A 24,662-nucleotide genomic window follows, 5' to 3' on the forward strand; every position below is an offset into this window, starting at 1 on the left:
TATCAAATAATGTAGTTCATGAAATAAGTTCGTGGCTTGTGGAAAATAATTTGATGCTAAATCACAGTAAGACTCAGTTTTTACAGTTTCTAACTCACAATTCAACAAGAACCGATATTTTGACGAGACAGAATGGGCATATTATAAGCGAGACGGAACAGTTCTAGTTCCTAGGCGTTCGGATAAATAGTAAGCTGTTGTGGAAAGCCTACGTCCAGGATCTTGTTCAGAAACGAAATGCTGCTTTATTTACCATTAGAACAGTATCTGAAATACGTGACAGTTCAACACGAAAAGGTAGTCTACTTCGCATATTTTCATACACTTATGTCGTATGGTATTATTTTTTGTGGTAATTCTTCTGATTCAAAAAGGGTATTTTTAGCTCAAAAACGGGCTGTTCGAGCTGTATGTGGTGTAAGTTCGAGAACCTCTTGTCGATCCCTATTCAATAGTCTGGGAATTCTGACATTGCCCTCACAGTATATATTTTCTTTAATGTCGTTTGCTGTTAGCAATATTAGCCTATTCCCAAGAGTTAGCAGCTTTCACTCAGTTAATACTAGGCAGAAATCAAATCTGCATGTGGAATGCACTTCCTTGACTCTTGTGCAGAAAGGAGTGCAGTATTCTGCTGCAACCATTTTCAATAAGCTACCACAAGAACTCAAAAATCTTAGCAGTAGCCCAAACTCTTTTAAGTCTAAACTGAAGAGTTTCTTCATGGCTCACTCCTTCTATTCTGTCGAGGAGCTCCTGGAAGAGGTAAAAAATTAAGCAAATTCCAGTGTTACATTGTTGATTTTCTTTATGTACACTTACGACTTGTCGCCAGAATATGTTTTTTATATTTCATTTTATCTGTTTCTACTATCGTGTTATAATTCCATGTATTGACTCGTTCCATGACCATGGAGACTTCTCCTTAATTTGGTCCCACGGAACAATAAATAAATAAATAAATCTTCCCCCAATTATTGAAGATGGCGTGTTGCAGCAACGTTCAAGGTGTTCACAATGACTAACGAAGTTTGCTGATGGTAGTGATCGAAGGAGTACGTACCCGAGTACCTGCGGGGGCGGCCGTCGCCGCCGTCGGCCTGCAGGCGCGACTTGAGCACGTCCACGGGGTAGGTGAACAGCCAGGAGGCGGCGCCCGCCGTGCCACCCGCCGCCAGCACCAGCCACGTGGGCGCGGGGGCGCTGCCACGCGTCATCGCCTCGTACGTCGCGAAGTAGATGCCTGCGGGCACACACACACTGCCGTAGTCGTCTCCATGTCGGCAAGGCGCAGCAGTTTTCATGTCTGCACCGACTCTTCCTCTCGCTACAAGGCAGACACTTCAACGGACAGAGAATAAATAAACACTGCTCAGAAACTACGCTGACAGAAAAGATCGCGACACCAAAAAATAATTAACGTAGAGTAATGAAATTTCTGGGATACATTTGAAAGGTATGTGCTGAGATTCGATCAGGATAGAGCCAGTGAAAAATGTCGATAGTTCCCAACCGCAAGGTCGGACGAGTAGTACTTCTTCGAGTAGTAAGATCTTTGATAGCTAACAGAGCTAGGTGCACGCGGCAAAAGTTTGAGTAGTGGTGAGTAGAGATGGGCAAACTGAAACACGTAACTGTTTCGAAACAAATGAAACAGTACAATGTAATGTTTCGATACGCTGTTTCGAAACAGTGAAACAGTTTGTGTTTTGTAATCTAATAAACCTACACATTTTATCATCTTGAATGTCTACTGTATAAGTATGTCCACATAAACACAAATGAGTTGCGAGAGCGCTAATCATATCGCAGAAAGTATGAAATTATCACTTAGGCGTCTTGGCAGTTTCGTATTTCTGCAGAAAATGCGCTGCTTTCGTGTCGCGTGACTTTCATACTTTTCAATTGGCTGAGGACAGCCATAGCTGAAGACAGAAGAACCACCACGAACGGAACTGGAGGTGGGAGCAAACTGCAGAAACACACATTCCGTTAGTATGGGTAATATACCCATCCTGCTAATTTTCATCTACACAAGGGGAATCATTGTGGATAATAGGCACAGTGACTATAGACTCACAAATAACGCCAAATAATTCGAATAAATAACAAAATATAACAGAAATTTTTTTGTCTTTCAAGGTGTTTCGAACCGTTACTATAAATTCACCATGCTTCCCAGCCCTTCCCGTACACCATTACACTATCAGTGATTTGTCAAACAGATTGCTTGCAATTATACCTACATCAAATTTATGTATATGTCTAATAACTGTCACTCTATGCCTTTTTTTATTCAAAATGATGTAGGCTTACTTGCGTTTCTTAATATGATTACTGTACATGAACAGAGAAGCGTATGTTATAAAAAAAGTGTAATTTAACTGAATGATTTTTCACATATTTATTATTTTGAATGTGAATAGTATGCGTTGTTTTATTGTTTTTTTGTGTTTATAAAGCAGATGTTACGCCATTTCGAAACAGCACAGTCAGCTAGAAACGAAGCTTTATTTTCGGATATCTTAAGCTTCATGCTATTGCTTGTCAAAAAGATTTCGACACTCTTGAAAGAGTTTCATGAAGGGGTATGTTGTGTTTCAGTACCTGTGCCGAGCCCGAATCTCGTCCGACACAGAGTGGAATGAAACATCACTGTTTCGATACAATTAGTCCGTTCCAGGCACAGGTGGACTGAAACAGCCTTATTTTGAAACAACGATACAGTTTCTGTGTCTGGCTCGAGATCGAATCTGGTCCGAGACAGGGGCGGAATGAAACACCACTGTTTCGAAACAGTGAACCACAACCGTTCTGAAACACTGAAACAGTTCCACGTATCGATACACTGTATCGAAACATAGAAACAGTGGCCAAGTCTAGTGGTGAGGAGATGCGCAGAGACAGCAGATGTGTTTCGAGTCGGAGCTAGATGCCTGCAGGAGGCAGCCGGGTCGTGACAGCATCAAAGTAAGAATTGGCGCTACGCACGTAATAAGCTATATATTGAGCGAAACTCGGCACATACCTGGGGAAACTAGAAAGAATAATTAATAAAATAGGTTTTCTTTGGTTAAATAATGTCTAAAAGCTAGATAGAAATCCCATTGTTGATGCAATAAGCGTTTTGTGAAACTTTCTCGTAAATCCATGCTATAGAAGTTTTTTTTAGTTTTTCACATTTTTCAGATCAGGACAGAATTTTTATTAAGTAACAAACAGGGCCAAAATGAGTAAAGTTGTCTAGAATGACAGTTTTATGCCATTGCATTACGTCTGAGTTGAGTATATGTTTTATTATCGGCTAAACGGGAAGGAGTGCACGAGCTAAGTCCACAGACGCAGTCAGATGCAGGTTGGTTACTTTCATTTATTTTTACCACTAAACTTTCATGCAGTCAGATGTGTATTTTGAGTATTAATTTTCCAACAATATTTTCATGCAGTCAGATAAAGTTCAGTTCAGTTAAATATGCAGTCAGATGCAAGTTTTATTAAAGACTAAAGCAGTCACATGCAGTTCAGTCTAGTTTAAATAGCGAATTTTTATTAACAACACTTCAACATTTGCCTTGTGTAAGGTGCCCCTTACGTGAGGAAGACATTTTTACCAGTTGTAATAAATTATTGTCTCTTATTGATGTATTCACAGTAGTTAGGAAGTGCTGTAGTCCTAGCCGGCCATGAGTCGGAGAGCATTTCTCACACTGGCTGGCTAGGTGACGAAGCGACCATATGTCGCACGTAGTGGGGTGGGTGCTCGGCGCTGGACCGTAGCAACAAGCGTCAGCCTGGGAAATATACATGACGGGAAGTACCGCCATCTTGGCGCCAAAGTCACCGATTTTGTTTATTTACATTTAATAATTCATTTATAACAACATGGATGCTAGGAGGAGCCTCTGGATGTTTAAAACTATAATTTTGCCTCGTTAAAATTCACACCCGTTCATTAACAAAGGCCGGTATTACACTATCAAATTTCTTTGTCAAAGATGAGGACAAATATTCCGTCAAATATATTTGACAAAGATCTTTGACATAGGCCAGTATTACACTATCAAATTTCTTTGCCAAATATCTTTGTCAAAAATCTTTGTCAAAGATATTTGAAGGTGTAATAGGGAACTTTGTCAAATGTCGTCCAATATTTGATCAAATCTAGGGCCTCGCTGTAGATTTGATCAAAGAAGTCACTTGCCTTCTGTTCACTGCAATGTGACATGTTACCACATGTGTAGCATTCTGTCGTCTGTAGTGTTTTTATGTACTTTGCTGGTAAATATAATTGGTGTGTGCCGACAACTGCAAAATTAATAGAGATGTATGTAGCTGATGAGGCACTTAACAACGTGAGGCACCCTGAATACAAAAATAGATTAAGAAGATTGGAGACCTGACCTGACCTAACCTAACCTAACCTAACCCTCTCCTGTAGCAAGGAATCGGAATGTTACAGTGAGCCTGTCTTCTGCAAATGTAGTAGTTCTTAAATGAATATTCTGCTTTGTGATATGCGGACACACTTCACTGAGCACATACAGAAATGTATGCTCATCCATTCTTAATTAATTGATGTACGACTTGACGTCCTCCACTATAAGCTCACGTAACAAGTCTTGTTGAATGCTTTTATCGTGTCGTCGTAAAACCCACGGCTTCACCCAGGTATGTTTCCTCTTTTTCCCCCAATTCTCATCTGAATATGCACACAGTGCAATTGTGGTACATGCAACTGCTGCGGGTAATAACAAGTTGTTGTTGTTGTTGTCAGCCATCTTGAAATTTGACGAAAAATATGATGACAGTGTAATACCCCCTCTAGCGCTACGTCAAAGATCTTTGTCAAATATATTTGACGGAATATTTGATCACATCTTTGATCAAATCTTTGACAAAAAAATTTGATAGTGTAATACCGGCCGTTGCCCTAGAAGGGGTATTACACTGTCATCATATTTTTAGTCAAAGTTCAAGATGGCTGACAACAACAACTTATTGTTAACCGCAGCAGTTGCATGTACCACAATTGCACTGTGTGCACATGCGGAAGAGAAGTGGGGGAAAAAAAGGAAACATACCTGGGTGAAGCCTTGGGTTCTACGAAGACACGATAAAAGCATTCAACAAAACTTGTTACATGAGCTTATAGTGGAGGATGTCAAGTTGTACATCAGTTACTTAAGAATGGATGAGCATACATTTCTGTATGTGCTCAGTGAAGTGTATCATATCACAAAGCACAATATTCACTTAAGAACTGCTACATCTGCAGAAGACAGGCTCACTGTAACACTCCGATTCCTTACTACAGGAGAGGGTTAGGTTAGGTTAGGTTAGTTCAGGTCTCGTCTCGTCTTCAATCTTCTTAATCTATTTTTGTATTAGGGTGCCTCACGTTGTAAAGCGCCTCATCAGCTTCATACATCTCTATTAATTCTGTAGTTGTTGGCACACACCAATTGTATTTACCGGCAATGTCTATAAAAACACTACAGACGACAGAACGCTGCAGCGATGCTAGCGTTCCATGTGGTAGCATGTCACATTGCAGTGAACAGAAGACAAGCGGCTTCTTTGATCAAATCTACGGCGAGGCTCTAGATTTGATCAAATATTGGACGTCATTTGACAAAGTCCCCTATTACACCATCAAATATCTTTGAAAAAGATATTTGACAAAGAAATTTGATAGTGTAATACCGGCTAAATGCATATCTTAGTAAGTGCGAACTTGATCGGAAATCCACGAACTGTGACGAAACTAGTAAGAGATACGGACTGCGCGCCAAAGTCGGCAGACGGCGTTAAGAGCTCTTCCTGTCTTGTTCGATGGTAGCCATGCTCTCGGTTGCGAGTAGTTTGTGCCATGAGTGTTTCATTATTGGTCTAATAGGAATAAAAGTGATATTACGGCATTCTGAATATTAATTTCGAGTAAATAGACACCCCACAGTTGATCGACAGCAATTTTAGATAATTAGCTTCCACCGACAGAGACATCCAGTGAGCCAATGAAGAATCCGCAAGGGACAACATTTACGAGAGCTGCACCGCGCACAGGTAGGGGGAAATCCGACGACACGACCCACCAAGGCGGATCAAGGAAGGTCCGACTTACACTCGCAAATTCCGGGTGGAAATGCTGACCAGTTGTACTGTACGTCACGTATGCCACCCTCTACGGACTCGCGGCTAAGCTGAGTAATAACAGTGTCAGTTTAGAAGCGAGGGGATCTTGCACTTGGTAAAATATTTACGTGACTAACGTTTCAAGTTAGTTAACGACGAGATAAGCCATTGTAAATGTGAAATTCTGGTACATGAATAGCCGGTCTAACCGCCATAACGTTGGATACAAGCTTGTAAACGTACATCACTGTGTTGTACAGGTGACGGTTGTCAGTTTGTGGGAAGGAGTTCGATGCCCGTTGCACTTGATTGCGCAATGTAGAGACGGTTAATGCTGTCTGTGGATGACGCTGAAGTGACCGACGGTGTCCCATATGTGATCGACTGGAGAGTGATCTGGTGATCGAGCAGGCGAAGGAAACACGTCGACAGTATGTTGGGTACAACAGCAGTATGTGGGCGAGCGTTATCCTGCTGGAAGACACTCCCTGGAATGCAGTTCATGAATGGAAGCGCAACAGGTACAAATTTGCAGTCAGGCCGCTTGGGATAACCGTGAGAGTGCTCCTGATGCCATACGAGATGGTACCCCAGATAATAACTCCAAGTGTAGGTTGGTTGGTTGGTTGGTTTGGGGAAGGAGACTAGACAGCGTGGTCATCGGTCTCATCGGATCAGGGAAGGATTGGGAAGGAAGTCGGCCGTGCCCTTTAAGAGGAACCATCCCGGCATTTGCCTGGAGTGATTTAGGGAAATCACGGGAAACCTAAATCAGGATGGCCGGACGCGGGATTGAACCGTCGTCCTCCCGAATGCGAGTCCAGTGTCTAACCACTACGCCACCCCGCTCGGTCCCAAGTGTAGGTCCAGTGTGTCTAGCACGCAGACAAGTTGGTTGCAGGTTCTTAATTACCAGTACCAGTAAGTGGATTAAGGATGAATAAGACCCACAGTGGCTTAATAACAAAAGTCGGAACATGGTGAGACAACACAGCGTTGCCCTTTAGATTAAAAAAAGAACGTTGTGACGTCAATAGGTAAACGTTAGTAGAAATTCGTGCTTCTACAAAAAGATCTATGTGGTAAACGTCAGCGCACGCCTTGCCGAGAAACAGAGAAAATTAGGATCCTATGTAAACTCATTAAGCGGGTCGCACACACTTCTAATCAGTCATTCGTCGACCAATTTGGTCTGGCAGTAGGATAGAAAAAGAACCTGAAGTTTTAAATTAGTTTTAAATTATTTTTAAGTTTTAAACTTCTTTACATTGTGGCTGTAATAGACACATATTCTGAGTCATGTTCATATCCTAAGAACTTTGTTACGACTTGCTTGCCGCGCGGGATTAGCCGAGCGGTCTGAAGGCGCTGCAGTCATGAACTGTGCACCCCAGATCATAACTCTAAGTGTAGGTCCAGTGTGTTTAGCACGCAGACAAGTTGGTTGCAGGTTCTTAAATGACCACCTTCTAACCGACACACGGCCACCACTAGCACCGAGGTAGAACCAGCTTTCATCAGGAAACATAACTGGCGACGCTTTCTCTTTTTTCTTTGAAGCTTCTTGTGTAGCTTTTTCTACAGTGAGTCGCTTGCTGAACTTCTCGGTGAAGTGGCCAACAGTAGTCCACCATCATATTGGTTTTGCGGCGGCCTTGGTAGCGTTTTCCATTACTTTAAAGTCCTGGTGAAAAGGCTCTCCTTGCTCCTCACTAACATCTCCCATATTGTCCATGAAGTAACCAAGGTGACTGTTCAAAAAGTCTTTCAGGCTCATTAAACATCCTAAAGTTTTAAAATTCTTTACATTGTGGCTGTAATAGACACATATTCTGAGTCATGTTCATGTCCTAAGAACTTTGTTACGACTTGCTTGCCGCGCGGGATTAGCCGAGCGGTCTGAGGCGCTGCAGTCATGGACTGTGCGGCTGGTCACGGCGGAGGTTCGAATCCTCCCTCGGGCATGGGTGTGTGTGTTTGTCCTTAGGATAATTTAGGTTAAGTAGTGCGTAAGCTTAGGGACTGATGACCTTAGCAGTTAATTCCCATTAGATTTCACACACATTAAACATTTGAACGATTTGCTTGAATGATACCCATGCTTCTTTCTCATTTAAGGTCATTGTGGATTCAAAGTTAACATCAAACAGCAATTTTCTAATGACAGGTCCGACAAATACGCATTATTTTAGTTTAGCTTCTGAAAGGTGTAGAAACTTTTGGCAGAGATACTTAAAACGTGGTCCTTCTTACGGCAAACACGTCGACATTCGGTAGAGTATGTTGCGTACAACAGCAGTATGTGGGCGAGCGTTATCCTGCTGGAAGATACTCCCTGGAATGCAGTTCGTGAATGGCAGCGCAACAAGTACAAATTTGCAGTCAGGCTGCGTGGGATAACCATGAGAGTGTCCCTGATGCCTTACGAGATTGCACCCCAGACCATAACTCCAAGTGTAGATCCAGTGTGTCTAGCACGCAGACAACTTGGTTGCAAGTCCTCAAATGACCTCCATCTAACCGACACACGGCCACCACTGGCACCGAGGTAGAACCAGCTTTCATCAGAAAACATAACTGGTCTCCACTCCGCCCTCCAATGAGTTCTCGCTTGATACCGTTGTAATCGCAAATGATGGTGGTTTGGGATCAATGAAATACACGCTACAGGGCGTCTAGCTCGAAGCGTTCCTTGAAGTAACCGATTTGTAGCAGTTCGTTGTGTCACTGTGGTGCTAACTGCTGCTCAAATTGGTACCGGTAGTGCCACTCGGCCGTCCGGAGCCAGGTCTTCTTGCGACCGTACATTCTCGTGACCATCGCTGGCAGCAGTCATATACAGAGGCTACATTCTTGCCAAGTATTTTTTTTTCAATATCGCAGAAACATCCAGTCTCTTGCATCCCAGCTACACGACCTCATTCAAACTCAGTGAGGTGTTGATAATGGTGTCTTTGTAGCCTTAAAGGCATTCTTGACTAACATGAACCTACCACGTCCATTCTCAAAGGTAACAAACGCTCACGACCGTTACAGCTTGTGTTTAAAGCAAACGTGATTTGCAGTCTCATAGTGTCGCTACTAGCGCCACTCTTACGCTACAGGCGCAAAATTTGAATAGACATTATGTTTCAGATTTAGAAATACGCCTACCATCTTTATGTCGCACTATTCCTTCTTTGTGTTGCAATCTTTTTCTCTCAGTGTAGACTTAAATACCAGCTTCATGTATTTGTAGGAAATTTTCTTTAGTCTTCCACGAACACTAATATGTCCTAATTCAGATAACTAGTATTACTGAATGGCATATGCAGCCAACATTTTCTACTTTCCAACATAAACATTCGCCGGAGCAGAGCAACTAGTAAAATCCTGAATTGCTGCTAATTTCAGTGAGTATTTCGAGATACCTCCATCAAAGAAGGTTGTAAATCACGTTTTTTACAATATTGGGTTTTTACTGCAATAAAGTGGTACATCACATGAGACATGCTACCAAAGCAACGGACGTGTTTTTTCTGTTTACAAGTTGAACTATTTGTAGCTGCAAAGTTGACCATTCTGTAAGAACGTTCTATATCAATGACAACAGTGGATGTGGCTGATGTAAGCTTCATCCCAAACGATATTGTATCGTTAAATAAAAGTACAGAAAGGAAAACAGTTGAATAAAACTGGAAGCGGAATGTCAAGAAAAGTAGGAAGAACAGTGTAAAAGCTTATATTTCTACACCTGGTAAAGGCATGCCTGAAAAACCTACATCAAATGAGCTGTGTGCAAGAATGTTGTATATCCTTCAGCGTAAAAATTATACACTACAATACTGTTTTTGGCCTGGCCGTTGGTTCGAGTAAAACAGCAACGGCACAATGACACTTTTGTACAACTACCTTGTTTTGACAGGACATTTCACAATACTAGGGCAAATGTGTATTGTTTCGGGACATAGATTTCTGTCCTGGGATCGTACTTTTGCATTAATCGGGAACAATTGTACAACTACCTTGTTTTGACAGGACTTTTCACAATACTAGGGCAAATGTGTATTGTTTCGGGACATAGATTTCTGTCCTGGGATCGCACTTTTGCATTAATCGGGAACAAAGAACAGTAATGGATGTCATGATTACATATGAATGGAAGTATGTAATATCTGAAGCTTCTTAAACCTCATCTTTCATTATAAAGGGAAGAAGCCAGAATAACTTGGTTGCCTTCAGTCTTCTTGAAGAAATTAGTAAGTGTGACCCAAACTTGAAAATTAGTAGTTACAGGGTTGAATATCAAAGCAGATGATCCAAATTCAGTGTATCTGAGTCTTATTCATAATGTCATTCATCCCCCGGTACGTCATTTTCTGCTAAAACCGAAAGAGAAAATCAACCTCAAGTTAATATCTCTAAAACTGTTATGAGGATTCCTAAATCTACATCTACATGACTACTCTCCAGTTCACATTTAAGTGCTTGGCAGAGGATTCATCGAACCACTTTCACACTCTAACAGTGCGCGGTAAAAATAAACACTTAAATTTTCCTGTGCGGGCTCCGATTTCTCTTATTTTATGACAACGATCATTTCTCCCTGTGTAGATGGATGTCAACAAAATATTTTCGCGTTCACAGGAGAACATTGAAGATTGAAATTTCTTGGAAAGATCTCGCTGCCATGAAAAACTTCTTTGTTTTAATCATTACCACCCCAACTTGCGTGTCATATCCGTGGTACTTTCTCCCATATATCGCAATAATATAAACCGAGCTGACTTTCTTTGAAATTTTTTGATGTCTTCGGTCAGTCCTAAATTCCGTTGTTGTATAAAGAGCTTCTTCGTCCATCGGCAGACAAAATGAGGGACTTCTTGAATACGAGTAAATACTTTGATGTACAATAGAGGTAATTCCGTGTAAACTTACTTTCGGAGTGAACAGATCAATTTATTTTTCCTTAGTTAATTATCTTCTTTGTTATTGTTTCTTGTCCTGCAAAGAACTAGGTTTTTTTTTTTTAGTTCGGAGGTTAAGTCAATATATCAGGTAATATATTCCGTTAACACTTTCCATTGTTTTTGACACTCTGAGAGGAACTTATTTTTTTTATATATACTGTTATTCCACAATGTGCTTTTACGGGATATGCAACGTTCTTACACGGAAAGCTACATAAAAATTAAGAAAACTTTTTCAGTATTGTAAACAGATACATGTATAACACATACTTTGTCACTTGACATACACAATTACACGTAGGAATAAGTAGTACCAAAGGAAAACAACATTTTTTTAGTTCCCGAAAAATAATAAAATTGTGATATACAACTTTCTTTAAGGGAAGTCCATATACCGACATCTCCAAAACCACAGGTAATGATAGAGTGGACTGTGCTTTCCTGTGTCCAAGCACAGGTTACAAAGAATTGATTTCGCTTCTCAGTCAGGCATCTTGATTTTCTCAGAATGTACAACTATATTTGAAGTTTTACATTATTTGCAGAATCTCGTAATAAAAAAATTTTCTCCACATTATACTGACATGTGCCCTTCTCAAAAAAACTAATCCACTAGTAATGCACATTATGAAACTCGCAAAACAAAACTATAATCTTGGAAAGAAGGTAAAATTTACGAGGTTCAAAGGATACGCTAACATTAAATGTAATGAAATGACTTACCGAAGACTGCCACTCAAAACAGCACATTTACAAACCTCTTTTTATCGCCATCAGATCTGAAGACAACATTATACAGGGGAGCAAGACGCCAATGGGAATACGAATATCAGTGGCCAGTACACAGTAAAAGGAAACAGCGAAACATCATCTCGAAGTCCTGGTTCTACAGAATTAAGGTAATCAGAAGGTTTTTAAGTTCCATAATTCGCGTGAGATTTAATCATGAATTATTACCCAGTCATTTTGACCGAATACTCGTTCAAGATCATCCTTACTGCGAACGATATGGAGTAACAGAAGGAGATATCAATCACATTTTTTTCGAATGTAAGCTATATGCATACCTCCAAACTGATTTGACACGACAGAAAAGTCAGATCTCTTCAACCATTACCCACTAATAAAGCAGCACTCTTTCATTAAAATAATACATTAATTTTAAAAGTAATTATGGATTTTTGGAATGACTGTAGCCTTACCTTGTGAAATTGTTATAAATTCCTAAAACACTGAGAAATGGCTGTATGTACTTCAGGCAAAGGCCAGAATTTAAATAATAAGTGCTTACACTTCAACGCGGAAGCCAGGCGTGTAAACTAACTAAAGCCGTCGTCACACAAGATGAACTAGCTAAGTTTGAAGTGACACTACGAGTTGTATGACGTCATTTCCTGTTATTTCACGTGGAGGAGCCATTCATCACGTGAAACTCAAAATAAATTCTGCGATATTTCGGCAACATGCCATGTGAAGAAGAACCAATAACAATCAAGAACGGTCTCTACGACATGAGTAGAACTCACTAGCCGCCATATTGTATTTGTTATGTTCAAGTGAAGTCCACATTTGGTGGGCTTCATGGTATAACTTACACCCTATGAATATATGCTGTTTCTGAGCACCGCACAATAAATCTATCTCTTGAGAACGTGTCGTTATTGGTACAATTTGCTGTAATCAAATGGCAGGAAACGTCATATTCGTGGTTAAAGAATTTTCGTATTTAGTTATTTTCGTGTTATATCTCGGGAGTTTTGGAAAGTACGCCGTTTTAAAGACATGGCATATAACAGATTCGTCAAAAACATGGCGTTGTTTGTAGAATTTGTTATAATTAAATGTCAGTTAATAACATATCGGCGACTAAACCCTTCAGAAGATCCTGACATAAAATAAAGTCATTCATGTCGGGCTAACCACCACGTTACGAAACAGAGGGTAGTAGGTTTGTGTTCGACGGTATCCAGATACCGTGTTTCCCCCTTCGCGTTTTCTAAAAAGTTTTGGGACTTTCTCATTAGATTAATATAAGTAATTGCTGTGAGATTTGATGTTATGTAAATATAAGTGCACACTCTGACAAGAGTAAACTTTTATAAGCTGACGTCCTCATTGACTCGATGTGTATCTTTCATTTTTGGCTTATTACATGTTCAGAGACATTGAAGTTTTTCTTTACGTATATTACAAACGGAACAAAATGACTAGCATATGGACATGAGAGGAAATTTACGTTTTAATGCAGTTACCATAGGAATTTTATGCGCGTTCATTTCCGTAAACAAATTGTGTGATTTGCGATCCAGATACAACCGAGAGCTGCCGCTGTAGAGTGCTACATTCGCATGCCACATTAACTAGCATGTGCCATGCGACGCGGGCGCTGTGTATGGTAAGACTGGATTTCCCGTCGTCGTCCTCAGTTGCCTCGTCCCGCGTGAGGACGACTTTGGACTGCCGCGGGAAAAGATGCGATGTGAGAGACTTTCCTTTCGCAGGGTTAGGATCCTACACCCCTAGTCATTCTTCTGCGAAATCAGAACTGACGCAGGGTGGTTCAGAATGTCCAACCTTTTTAGGTTCGTGACCGACATACTGGAACACGGTGATGGTCTTCAAGTAGCCTCTTTACTTACTTCAAAATCTGAAAAGAAACCACGAGCAACGCCTAAGACAAAGCAAAGATGAGTACACAGACACAAAGTATTCGGCAAAGACTGTGACAATTCCTTGCTGAGGTCCGACCTCTAGCCACGTTAAAGTTTTTCCCACAATAATTGAACATTGTTTATCTTGTAGATAAGAATAACCGTTATTCTTCTTTTCCAACGCACATGAATATCACAGCCCTCTCCACTTCAATTTCGCCGTTTCACAGTTAACCCTTGCGTTACTGGTTCACAACCTTCTTGACACCATAGCAACTTAATTACATCACGTATAAGCTAATCGGCCCAACATAGTTTAGTTCCTAACCAAACATTTGCAGTGGCAGTGGGAGCGGAGTGGGGGTTAACACTATGATATTAAACAGATGAAATGTAAATAATATTTTGATTAATGTTCTAATAAGTAAAACTCATTGTTCTAATAAATAAAACTCATGTGTCTCAGCAGCATTTTTTCTTAAGTGAAGGTGTAATGAATCAATAAGACGGTTGCTGCTGTTTGTATTGACCAACTTTTTTGTGCCAGCCAAGGTCATTAGTTCACTTGGTTTCATTTCATTGTTACTATAATCGAAAATCTACTTTGACACCTCCAGGTTGTGGCTAATGGAATTGTCATCTTCAACCATTTAGCGATAATAATGGATACTCGACACTAATGACACTATAAAAAGTAGTTGCAGGCCAGTGTATCGTCTTTGCGAAGTCCAAGAAACCATCTTTAGCTCAAATGTCACTATCTAAACGTATTGTTTCGCTCACTAAAAATTGCCTTAGGACCCATGCGCTTACTTTTAGATTTCCAAAATTAGGAAAACAGTTGCTGATGGAGTTTATTGCTGACGACAGGCGCTGACTCCGATGACGATACAGACAGGAAAAGAAGCAAACAGAAGAGTGAAATTAGTTAGAGAGTAAACTAAGTGGTGCATCAGAACAAATCTTCCAATTTGTCTGAAATCTGGAAGTTTACAATCATTGTTTCTTACTCATTTTACCCTATGTTAGTGAGATATGGACTTCACACGTGAAAACCATTCAAAACTGAGGATAGCTCAGGGAGTAATCGAGAGGTGATGATAGGTCTTATTGAACAGAGAGAAAAAACAGTAAGTAGACAAGGGAACAGAATGGGGCTACAGACGTAAGTACGACTGTCACGAAAATAAAATGGAGGTAAGTGGGACATAAGGGCAAGCCAATGGAGAACAGAGGATGCAGGAAGATCTTGGCTGCATTTGAAGTGATAAGAAGAAGTTGAAGCAACGGCTTAATGCAAACTACACAGACAACATTAGAAAAAATGCAAGAAAAACATGCATGCATATCTCTTAAAACTGGAATACATGAAAAGTCTAAAACAGGTTTTGTACAGTAGAAGGCGCCACATGGTAATTTGGTTATGACTATGATGATGAAGATGAACTAACAAATACTAGAGTACAATAGAACAGAGATGGTAAATATTTTTTTTATTTAGAGTCTTGACTTACTATAATCGAAATTTTTTTTGGGTTTTTCCCCCCAGAAGAATTTAATTTTGGTTCCCAGGAGTAATAAACATGAGGTACTGCTCTCTAGTCTATAGCTTTCCATGACTCCACGTTTACTCTGGCAGCAAGTTCACTTGCTTAATATCAGAACAATGAAATGCAGACAGTGAAAACGTCAATAAAAGAAAGTATTAGTACAAAAGTGCTTACAGAAGAACCAGTGAACGTACAGTACATAAAACATACGGGAGAAACAATAGATGCTCAATGCATATTTTTTAATTATAGCTAACGTAAACAGAGGTAACCTACAAGTGCCGCTATGAAATAGTATACATTTAAATGCAGACGACTCAGAATTCTTAAGCAAATAATTGTAATAATAAATGTTTTCCCTTTTACACCAATGAAGATGCTGAAATGGCCCAGTGAAGAATGTTTGGCCAAAAGCAAAAATTACATTTAATTATATAAGAAGAGTAATAGTTATACCTTACTTCAAGGTAAATAACACTCCAATTTGTATTTTAAAAGTTTGAATCCAAACGCTTTTGCAGTGTGTAGCAGCCAAGAGTCTTGTACATTATTTAACGCGTAGTCAATATTCTTTTCTGTTCATTTGTATATTATTATAGTTCTCCAATTTGGATAGAGCTATCATGTCGAAAACCTTAAGTTATGTAAATAATTCTTTTTTATGCAGATACATGTCTATAGGCCAGCTACACTTTGAAAACCCACACAACACTTCTGCAGTAAGCCTCTAGAGGAGGCGAAATAAAAATGGTGCCCTCCATCACGACTACATCAATGGGCTGCGTCATTTTGCCCCGTAGAGGCATGCTACTGTATCGTGGCGCAGTGATTCCATTGCGTACCAGAACTGCAGGGTTATACAGCAAAAAACAAAAAAATAATTTTATTTTTTCGAGGAGTTAATAAAAACTTTGCGATTACCTTGGTATGCCTCCAGTCTCAACCATTATGCATACTAACTTGAATAATCGTTTGATTTTCACATCTGGCAATAACTTACGAATTTCCGAAGGGTAGGTTATTTATTTAATTTTTTTTTGGGGGGGGGGGGGGGGGGGTAGGTGTAGGAAGTCATCTGACTGGTTTGATTCAGCTCACAACGAATTCTTCTCCTCATTTGCAGCCAATGTCCTTAATTATTTGTTGAATATATTTAAATATCTAGCTTTCCCTGCAATAAAGCTCCCTCAATTATCATGGAACCAATTCTATGGTGTCTCAGTTCATGTCCTATCAGCCAGTCCTTCTTCTAGTTACTGCTTTCCTCATGTTTCTCTCCTCGCCCATTTCTTGTCGATCCATCTACTTTTCAACATCTTTCTATAGCACTACATCTTAAACTCCTCCATTCTCTTCTCTTCTAGAAAGGTACACCAGCTGACCAAAAGTAACTGAACACCTACCGCGTGCATTAACATAGTGTGTGTCCAACCTCCGCATTTTTGAAAGGCAGAACTCTGCCAGAGACTCTTTCAATGAGGTGTCTGAATGTGTGTGGAGCAATGGCAGCCAATTCTTTCTAGAGAACCAAAACTAGAAAAAGTAGTGATGTTCGAAGCTGGAGTCTGGAGTGAAGTCTGTGTTTTTAAATCCTAAAAGTGTTGCATTGGGTCCATATCGGCATTCTGGGCAAGCCAGTTCATTTCAGGAATATTATTGTTCACAAACCACTGCTTCAAAGATGTCGCTTTATGAAAGGGTATTAATCATGCTAATACAAACCGTCATCGTCTGTGAACTGTTCCTCTACCGTATTCAGTACACAATGCTGTAAAATGTGTTCATATCCTTCCTCATTTAGCCTTCTCTTAGTCATCCACTGTCCAGCGGCGTCTCTCTTTGAGCCATGTCGCTTAGCACTGATTACAAAAATATGTGGCATATGAGGAAATACTCGACCATTGTACCCTATTCTCTTTAATTCCCTACAGACTGTCATTGTGCCACATGGACTACTGATAGCAATTTGGAACTCACGAGTAGGTCCTAATTTCATGCGATTTTTCGGTCCCATCCTCTGCAACTCTCGACAGTCTCTGCCCATCTTCCCATCAGTCACTACATGAGCTCTGCATGGTCTCGGTTTAGCTGTGATAGTTCCTTCGTGTTTCCAGTTCACAATCGTATCACCTACACTCCAGTAGTCGACTTGGGCAACTTTACAATGGCTGAAATGTCCGTGACGGATTTGAAAACTTAGATGAAGCCAGTGACTAGTCCAAATTCGAAGTCATTGAGTCCTCGTGACTCACCCTTCCTGCTATTACTGCTTCGCCACTGACAACAAAAAATTCCCCGCCTGCTTTTATACTGGGAGGTCCCACTCTCGCGACATCTAGTGGTCAATTTTTGCATTACATAGAGGTGGTTGTTGTTGTGGTCTTCAGTCCTGAGACTGGTTTGATGCAGCTCTCCATGCTACTCTATCCTGTGCAAGCTTCTTCATCTCCCAGTACCTACTGCAACCTACATCCTTCGGAATCTGTTTTGTGTATTCATCTCTTCGTCTCCCTCCCGATTTTTACCCTACACGCTGCCCTCAAATACTAAATTGGTGATCCCTCGATGTCTCAGAACATGTCCTACCAACCGATCTCTTCTTCTAGTCAAGTTATGCCACAAGCCCTCTTCTCCCCAATTCTATTCAATACCTCCTCATTAGTTATGTGATCTACCCATCTAATCTACAGCATTCTTCTGTAGCACCACATTTCGGAAGCTTCTATTCTCTTCTTGTCTAAACTATTTATCGTCCACGTTTCGCTTCCATACATGGCTACACTCCATACAAATACTTTCAGAAACGACTTCCTGACACTAAAATCTATACTCGATGTTAACAAATTTCTCTTCTTCAGAAACGCTTTCCTTGCCATTGCCAGTCTACATTTTATATCCTCTCCACTTCTACCATCATCAGTTATTTTGCTCCCCAAAAAGCAAAACTCATTTACTACTTTAAGCGTCTCATTTCCTAATCTAATTCCCTCAGCATCACCCGATTTAATTCGACTACATTCCATTATCCTCGTTGATGTTCATCTTATAAACGCCAGTTTTCTTTCTCCTGATAACAACGTCCTCCTGTTTAGACCCCGCCCGGAGATCCGAATGGGGGACTATTTTAACTCCGGAATGTTTTACCCATGAGGACGCCATCATCCTTTGACCATACAGTAAAGCTGCATGCCCTCGGGAAAAATTATGGCTGTAGTTTCCCCTTGCTTTCAGCCGTTCGCAGTACCAGCACAGCAAGGCCGTTTTGGTTAGTGTTACAAGGCCAGATCAGTCAATCATCCAGACTGTTGCCCCTGCAACTACTGAAAAGGCTGCTGCCCCTCTTCAGGAACCACACGTTTTTCTGGCCTCTCAACAGATACCCCTCCGCTGTGGTTGTACCTACGGTACGGCTATCTGCATCGCTGAGGCACGCAAGCCTCCCCACCAGCGGTAAGGTCCATGGTTCGGGGGGGGGGGGGGTACATAGAGGTATCGGCATATTTATGATCAGCCTTTGTATATCGCCTCCAGTAGGAGCAGGACTAGTAAAGCACGGCAGTGTTGAACAGCCCTCCGCTTCACTTACTACCAGCACTGGGGTAGGTAGCTGTTAAGGCAGACTGCTAGCGCAGCTCACCCATGGCAGGGGTGTCCCGCAGCACGGTGGCGGCGAGCCCCCGGAAGAGCCCGCGCGAGCCTTCCCGGCGCAGCGTGTCGGCGGCGCACTGCAGTGGGCCGACGCCCAGCAGCTGTGCGCGCGTCTTGAGCTGCTCCAGCGGTGCGCAGATGGCCGACTGCGCCAGCCCGGAGAGCGCGCCGGCGGCGAACTGGCCGCGCAGCGAGTCGGCGCCCAGGTAGCGCGCCGCCAGCCCGTACACGCCGAACGTCACCGCGTTCACCGCCGCCACGCCCGCCAGCGGCGCCGCCATGCCGCGGTACAGGCCCCCCACCTGCAACACCGGCCATCACACTCACATGGTGTCGTCGATACCCACCTGGCTAGAGGCCCCACACCTGCTAGTCCGACCAAAGCACTCACACGGACATGCCCACACCCAGCAAGATAGAGGCCACACACCTGCATAACTCCTCATGTACGTAAGTCCACACACATCAGGATGCAAGACCCACACCTGCAATGCTGGCCAACACCGAAAATTATTAGATAAAATGTGTATACTAATTGATGTTCTATACAGTGGACAGACTTAACCAACAGGTACAATGTAATAGTCATAACGATAATAATCGTGGGAGCACTATCACACTTCAGACCAACTAAGAAAATAGGCCAAGCACTTCGTTCCGTTAAGGATAAACGTCCCCCTCTGTCTGCAAGTGGTGTATATAAGATTCCATGCGCGTGTGGCAAGGTCTACATTGGAACTACAAAGATAAGTGTGAATACACAGTTAAAGAAACATAAAAGTCTTTGTCGACTAGGGAAAACAGACAAATCAGCCGTGCTCTTCAATCAGGTGATTACGTAGTGAAATTTTCGGAAACTGAAGTTTTATGTACTATGACGAACTATTATCCACGGCTATATAGAGAAGCCATCGAAATATATAAACATAGGGATAATTTTAACATAAAAGAAGAAGCCATGAAACTCAGTGATATATGGACTGTGGCGCTACAGAATCGATGAGAAGTTTTTATCTTTGACGCACTATAATACACAGTTAAAAATTTTTATCTTTGACAAGGTTTATCTCTGCTATCATGCGGTTCTATGCGCTTCAGTCTGGAACCGCGTGACCGCTACGGTCGCAGGTTCGAATCCTGCCTCGGGCATGGATGTGTATGCTGTCCTTAGGTTAGTTAGGTTTAAGTAATTCTAAGTTCTAGGGGACTGATGACCTCAGATATTAAGTCCCATAGTGCTCAAAGCCATTTGAACCATTTTTGCTATCATGCGAAATCCAGACCACGCCCACTTTCCACAGTATTTAGCACGCTCTTCGACGTCCGACTCGTCAGTCGGCAAGACTCAGCACAACCAGGAGCACCCACGAAGATGTCGAACGTAGCCTTGGACGAAACGTCAGGGATTGAAGAGTTCCATGGACCAAGGCCATACAACCCGGAAAAATTCTCAGCAGCTGAAACATCTGGTCGTGAAACCCTTCATTCTATGACTCTCACACTTGTCTTTAAGGATACAGATTCCAACGTATACTGTAAAGCACCATACACTGGAATTATTTCTGACAAAGTTGTCAAGTCGTTAAAAACTGCCGGTATAACACCTGCAGTTTACGTACCGAACCAAGGTGGCCTACAGTTTAGACAGCACGAAACAGGGTAATCACGTACCACACTCACTGCCAGGTGTTCCTCAGATTAACTGTAATGACTGTTTCAATTCCTTTAACTTGGACAAGCAGGACGTATTTTCCCAATTCAATCCAAAGAACACCACGGCTTAAGTAATTCGAGATCTGCATTAAATAATCAACTACAAGCACTCACACAATCGCTATATCCCTGACAATAAGTCATGAATTAAGTATCCTCCACCTACAGCAGAAAGGTCGAGTCGATAACTTATTGCAAGAAATTGAAATTTTACGCAATTTGAACCAGAATCCACTTAATACACTGAATGGTAAACGTGTTGAAACATACTGTTCTACTGAATAACTATAAGTTTCTTAAGTAATATGTCACAGGTCAGGCCTATTTCTCTAAACTCCATATTAGTATTATTTCGTCTAACAAAGGGCGCTTAGTCCGATCACGTTAATTTGTCATTCCATTTCTAGCATCACTATACTCACATTTTAAATTTTTATAATGGTCTTTATATTTCTATATTTTTATATATTTCATTTTACATTACTTGAAATCATAATGTATCCTAAATATAGGATGACTCATTTGGTGTGGTTTATCTTATAATTACTTTTTATAACAGCTTTTACTGTCTAATCCTCCGTTCACTCGTTTGACCTATGTACCATACCCTGTTGCCTATTACGGCTCATACTTTTTAAAAGTCTGTGAGTTTCAGACTTATTCTTCTCCCATTCGTTTAGTTGTTACGTTTCTTAGCCATCTTTACATAACATTATTGCTTTGTATAAAGAAGAGCGCTCAGTCTGATAATTTGCGGTTATTACTTAGCTGCTTACATTACCACAATATTTTAGGTTTGTGATAGTTTTTATATATTTTATTTTATGTCACTCGAGTCCATAATGCATCATACATGTGACGGTTTACTTAGCATGGCCTATGTTACCATTAATTTTTATCACTTTTGTCCTGCTTTTATCCTTTGTACATTCATTCCTGCACTCCACTGGCTTCCGGACCTCCGGCGTGGCCCTCCACTCAGTCGTCGTTGGCGTTAGAACTGTGCGGTTGCCCGATGGCGGAGTGTGTGAGTCAAGTATTCGTTTTCAGTTTATGTTTCCTTTGTTCCATCTGCCTCGACGTTACACTTTTAGGTCAGTTTGCGTGTCAGGCCCTCCCCTTTTTTCTAGTTTTGTCAAGATAAAGTGATAGGGAGCTCTAGCACTTACTGGCTTGAGCACATGCTAAGCGTTACCAATTACAATAAGTGAGTCACCTCGCTTCGGTAGTCTGTTCTTGTGGTTTTTACAGAAATGTTGCATTATATTTATTCCTTCCTTTCCTTTGTATGCTATAGTTTCATACATCTGAAGATAGGATTTTAAAATCCTGAGACCGGTTGTGGTTTGAATGAATAATTAGTACAACTGAAGCAGATTTCTATAAACTATTTATCATGCCTCTCAGTTGCGCGCGTCCTACATACCAAATCTTCTTCAACCCACTGACGTAGAGAATTCCACATCCACCAGGCTAGGGGCTTCATAAATGCAACTTCGGCCAAAGTACTCACATGGATATGTACACACCCGCCAAAGTAGGTCTTACACCCCAATACCACTTATACTGCCCATACTCATCAGGCTACAGGCCCCATACCCTCAACCCAGGCCAGCACATGTATTTGGAGAAGCCGACTCCCACTATGGTACAGGCCCCAAAACCTGAAAAAGGAGATGGGCACACACAACTAGGTGGAGGCACCACACCTGCAAAAACGGCCAATACACTGACAAGCAGATGTCCACACCCACCAGGTGCAGGCCGACGTCTGGAACACTTCACAAAATGTATAAGTGGAGATATCTATACCCTCAAGGGTACAGGTTCAGTAAATAAGGCACTGGATACAACGCATATTGGAAGATGGCCACATCCTCCAGAGTATAGGCTCAGTGTCTGAAACACTGACAATAACTTGAATGTTGTAAGTTCTCTTAGTAAACTGTTACCACAATGGTTATCACTGTTAGCATTCAACCGCGATTCTTATACATATATTTTTTAACAACGCGTTTCAAGAGACAATGCTCCCATCATCAGGTTGTAAAATCTATGTCATGAAATTAAACGGACTAAAAAGACAAAATACCATCACATATACTTGGGAAGTCCATATAGTAAAACAGAATTAAAAGTATATTGGACTGTGGGTCCTCGTCTTACACTGAAGTTGGTGACACAAGTCGATGGCCGTCCCATAGTTACCAAATATGCTGTCGCACTGTGCCGGCTCGGGAGCTGTTGTGGACTGACGTGCCTAGGTGTTGTGGCATGTTTACAGCCGTGTGCTTGACGGTAACGCTATGCTATTGGGCGCCTGATTTCCTTATTACGTTGGTCTGCCATCGTTAGCCTCTCGCAACTCTGTCAGTGACATGCTACAAGTTTAAAGTCGCATACCTACCCTAAAATAATTCTAGAAACCCGCTAAAAAATCTCATTTCTTTAATGTTATCTTGTGCATTTAGAATATTGCTTTGTTTCTTTTCATGGATAGCTATCTCGAATTCCTCTAGCAAATCAAGTTTCCTCCCTTTCTTTTCTACATGCAATATTTCTACGTTGTCTTCTATGCTATTAAGGGGATGGCCTGTTTCATATATATGGTTCGCAACAGCTGATTTGTCATAATTTCCTAACCTGAACGCATCTTTATGTTCTTTATACCGGATCGCGAATGATGTTCCTGTCTGCCCTATATATTTTGCATCACAAGTTCTGCACTGAATCTTATAAACTCCCGATCTTTCAAACTTGTTTCTCTTCTCGCCAATATCGTGCTTAAGGCTATACCTCACTAGGTTATTAGTCTGAAAAGCTACTTTAACATCGTATGGCTTAAAAATATTTGCTATCTTTTGTGAGACTGTTCCGTAGTATGGCATCGTGATAATTTTTACTTTCTCTCCATCAGGTTTATTCTTTTTGCGCTTATTACTTTTCCGTAACAGTTTTTTAACCATATCTATTCTGTAACCGCTGTTCATCGCTATTCTCTTAACGGTATTAATTTCAGTCTCCCTATCTTTTTCGTTCATAGGTATATTGATTGCCCTATGCACGAGACTACGGAAAGCAGCTTCTTTATAAGCCTGCGGATGGCATGAATCATTCGGGATCACGGCATCAGTCGTAGTTTGTTTTCTATAAACGGAGAACGCGTGTAAATAGAAGTTACCGTGGAGTATGAAACTGACAATTTTTTACAGTTCCTGGACCTGAATATAAAAAAAGCAGGGCAACAAGCACGCGTTCTCCGTTTATAGAAAACAAACTACGGCTGATGCCGTGGTCACGAATGATTCATGCCATCCGCAGGCTTATAAAGAAGCTGCTTTCCGTAGTCTCGTGCATAGGGCAATCAATGTACCTATGAACGAAAAAGATAGGGAGACTGAAATTAATACCGTTAAGAGAATAGCGATGAACAGCGGTTAGAGAACAGATATAGTTAAAAACTGTTACGGAAAAGTAATAAGCGCAAAAAGAATAAACCTGATGGAGAGAAAGTAAAAATTATCACGATGCCATACTACGGAACAGTCTCACAAAAGATAGCAAATATTTTTAAGCCATACGATGTTAAAGTAGCTTTTCAGACTAATAACCTAGTGAGGTATAGCCTTAAGCACGATATTGGCGAGAAGACAAACAAGTTTGAAAGATCGGGAGTTTATAAGATTCAGTGCAGAACTTGTGATGCAAAATATATAGGGCAGACAGGAACATCATTCGCGATCCGGTATAAAGAACATAAAGATGCGTTCAGGTTAGGAAATTATGACAAATCAGCTGTTGCGAACCATATATATGAAACAGGCCATCCCCTTAATAGCATAGAAGACAACGTAGAAATATTGCATGTAGAAAAGAAAGGGAGGAAACTTGATTTACTAGAGGAATTCGAGATAGCTATCCATGAAAAGAAACAAAGCAATATTCTAAATGCACAAGATAACTTTAAAGAAATGAGATTTTTTAGCGGATTTATAGAATTATTTTAGGGTAGGTATGCG

The 24,662-nt window shown here is 41.1% G+C and overlaps 1 protein-coding gene across 1 annotated transcript in view; it reads right to left on the minus strand.

Moving 5' to 3' along the window:
* Window positions 1-24,662, minus strand: part of LOC126091889 (mitochondrial basic amino acids transporter-like) — a 252,911-nt gene that overhangs the window by 31,789 nt on the left and 196,460 nt on the right. The window contains exons 5-6 of the mRNA XM_049907184.1: window positions 18,920-19,232; window positions 1,064-1,243 (exon numbers count right to left, since the gene is read on the minus strand). Of these exons, the coding sequence (XP_049763141.1) occupies window positions 1,064-1,243; window positions 18,920-19,232 (493 nt within the window). The remainder of the gene's footprint in view (window positions 1-1,063; window positions 1,244-18,919; window positions 19,233-24,662) is intronic.

The sequence above is a fragment of the Schistocerca cancellata genome, chromosome 7 (assembly GCF_023864275.1).
Source record: "Schistocerca cancellata isolate TAMUIC-IGC-003103 chromosome 7, iqSchCanc2.1, whole genome shotgun sequence".
Classification (NCBI taxonomy): Eukaryota; Metazoa; Arthropoda; class Insecta; order Orthoptera; family Acrididae; genus Schistocerca; species Schistocerca cancellata.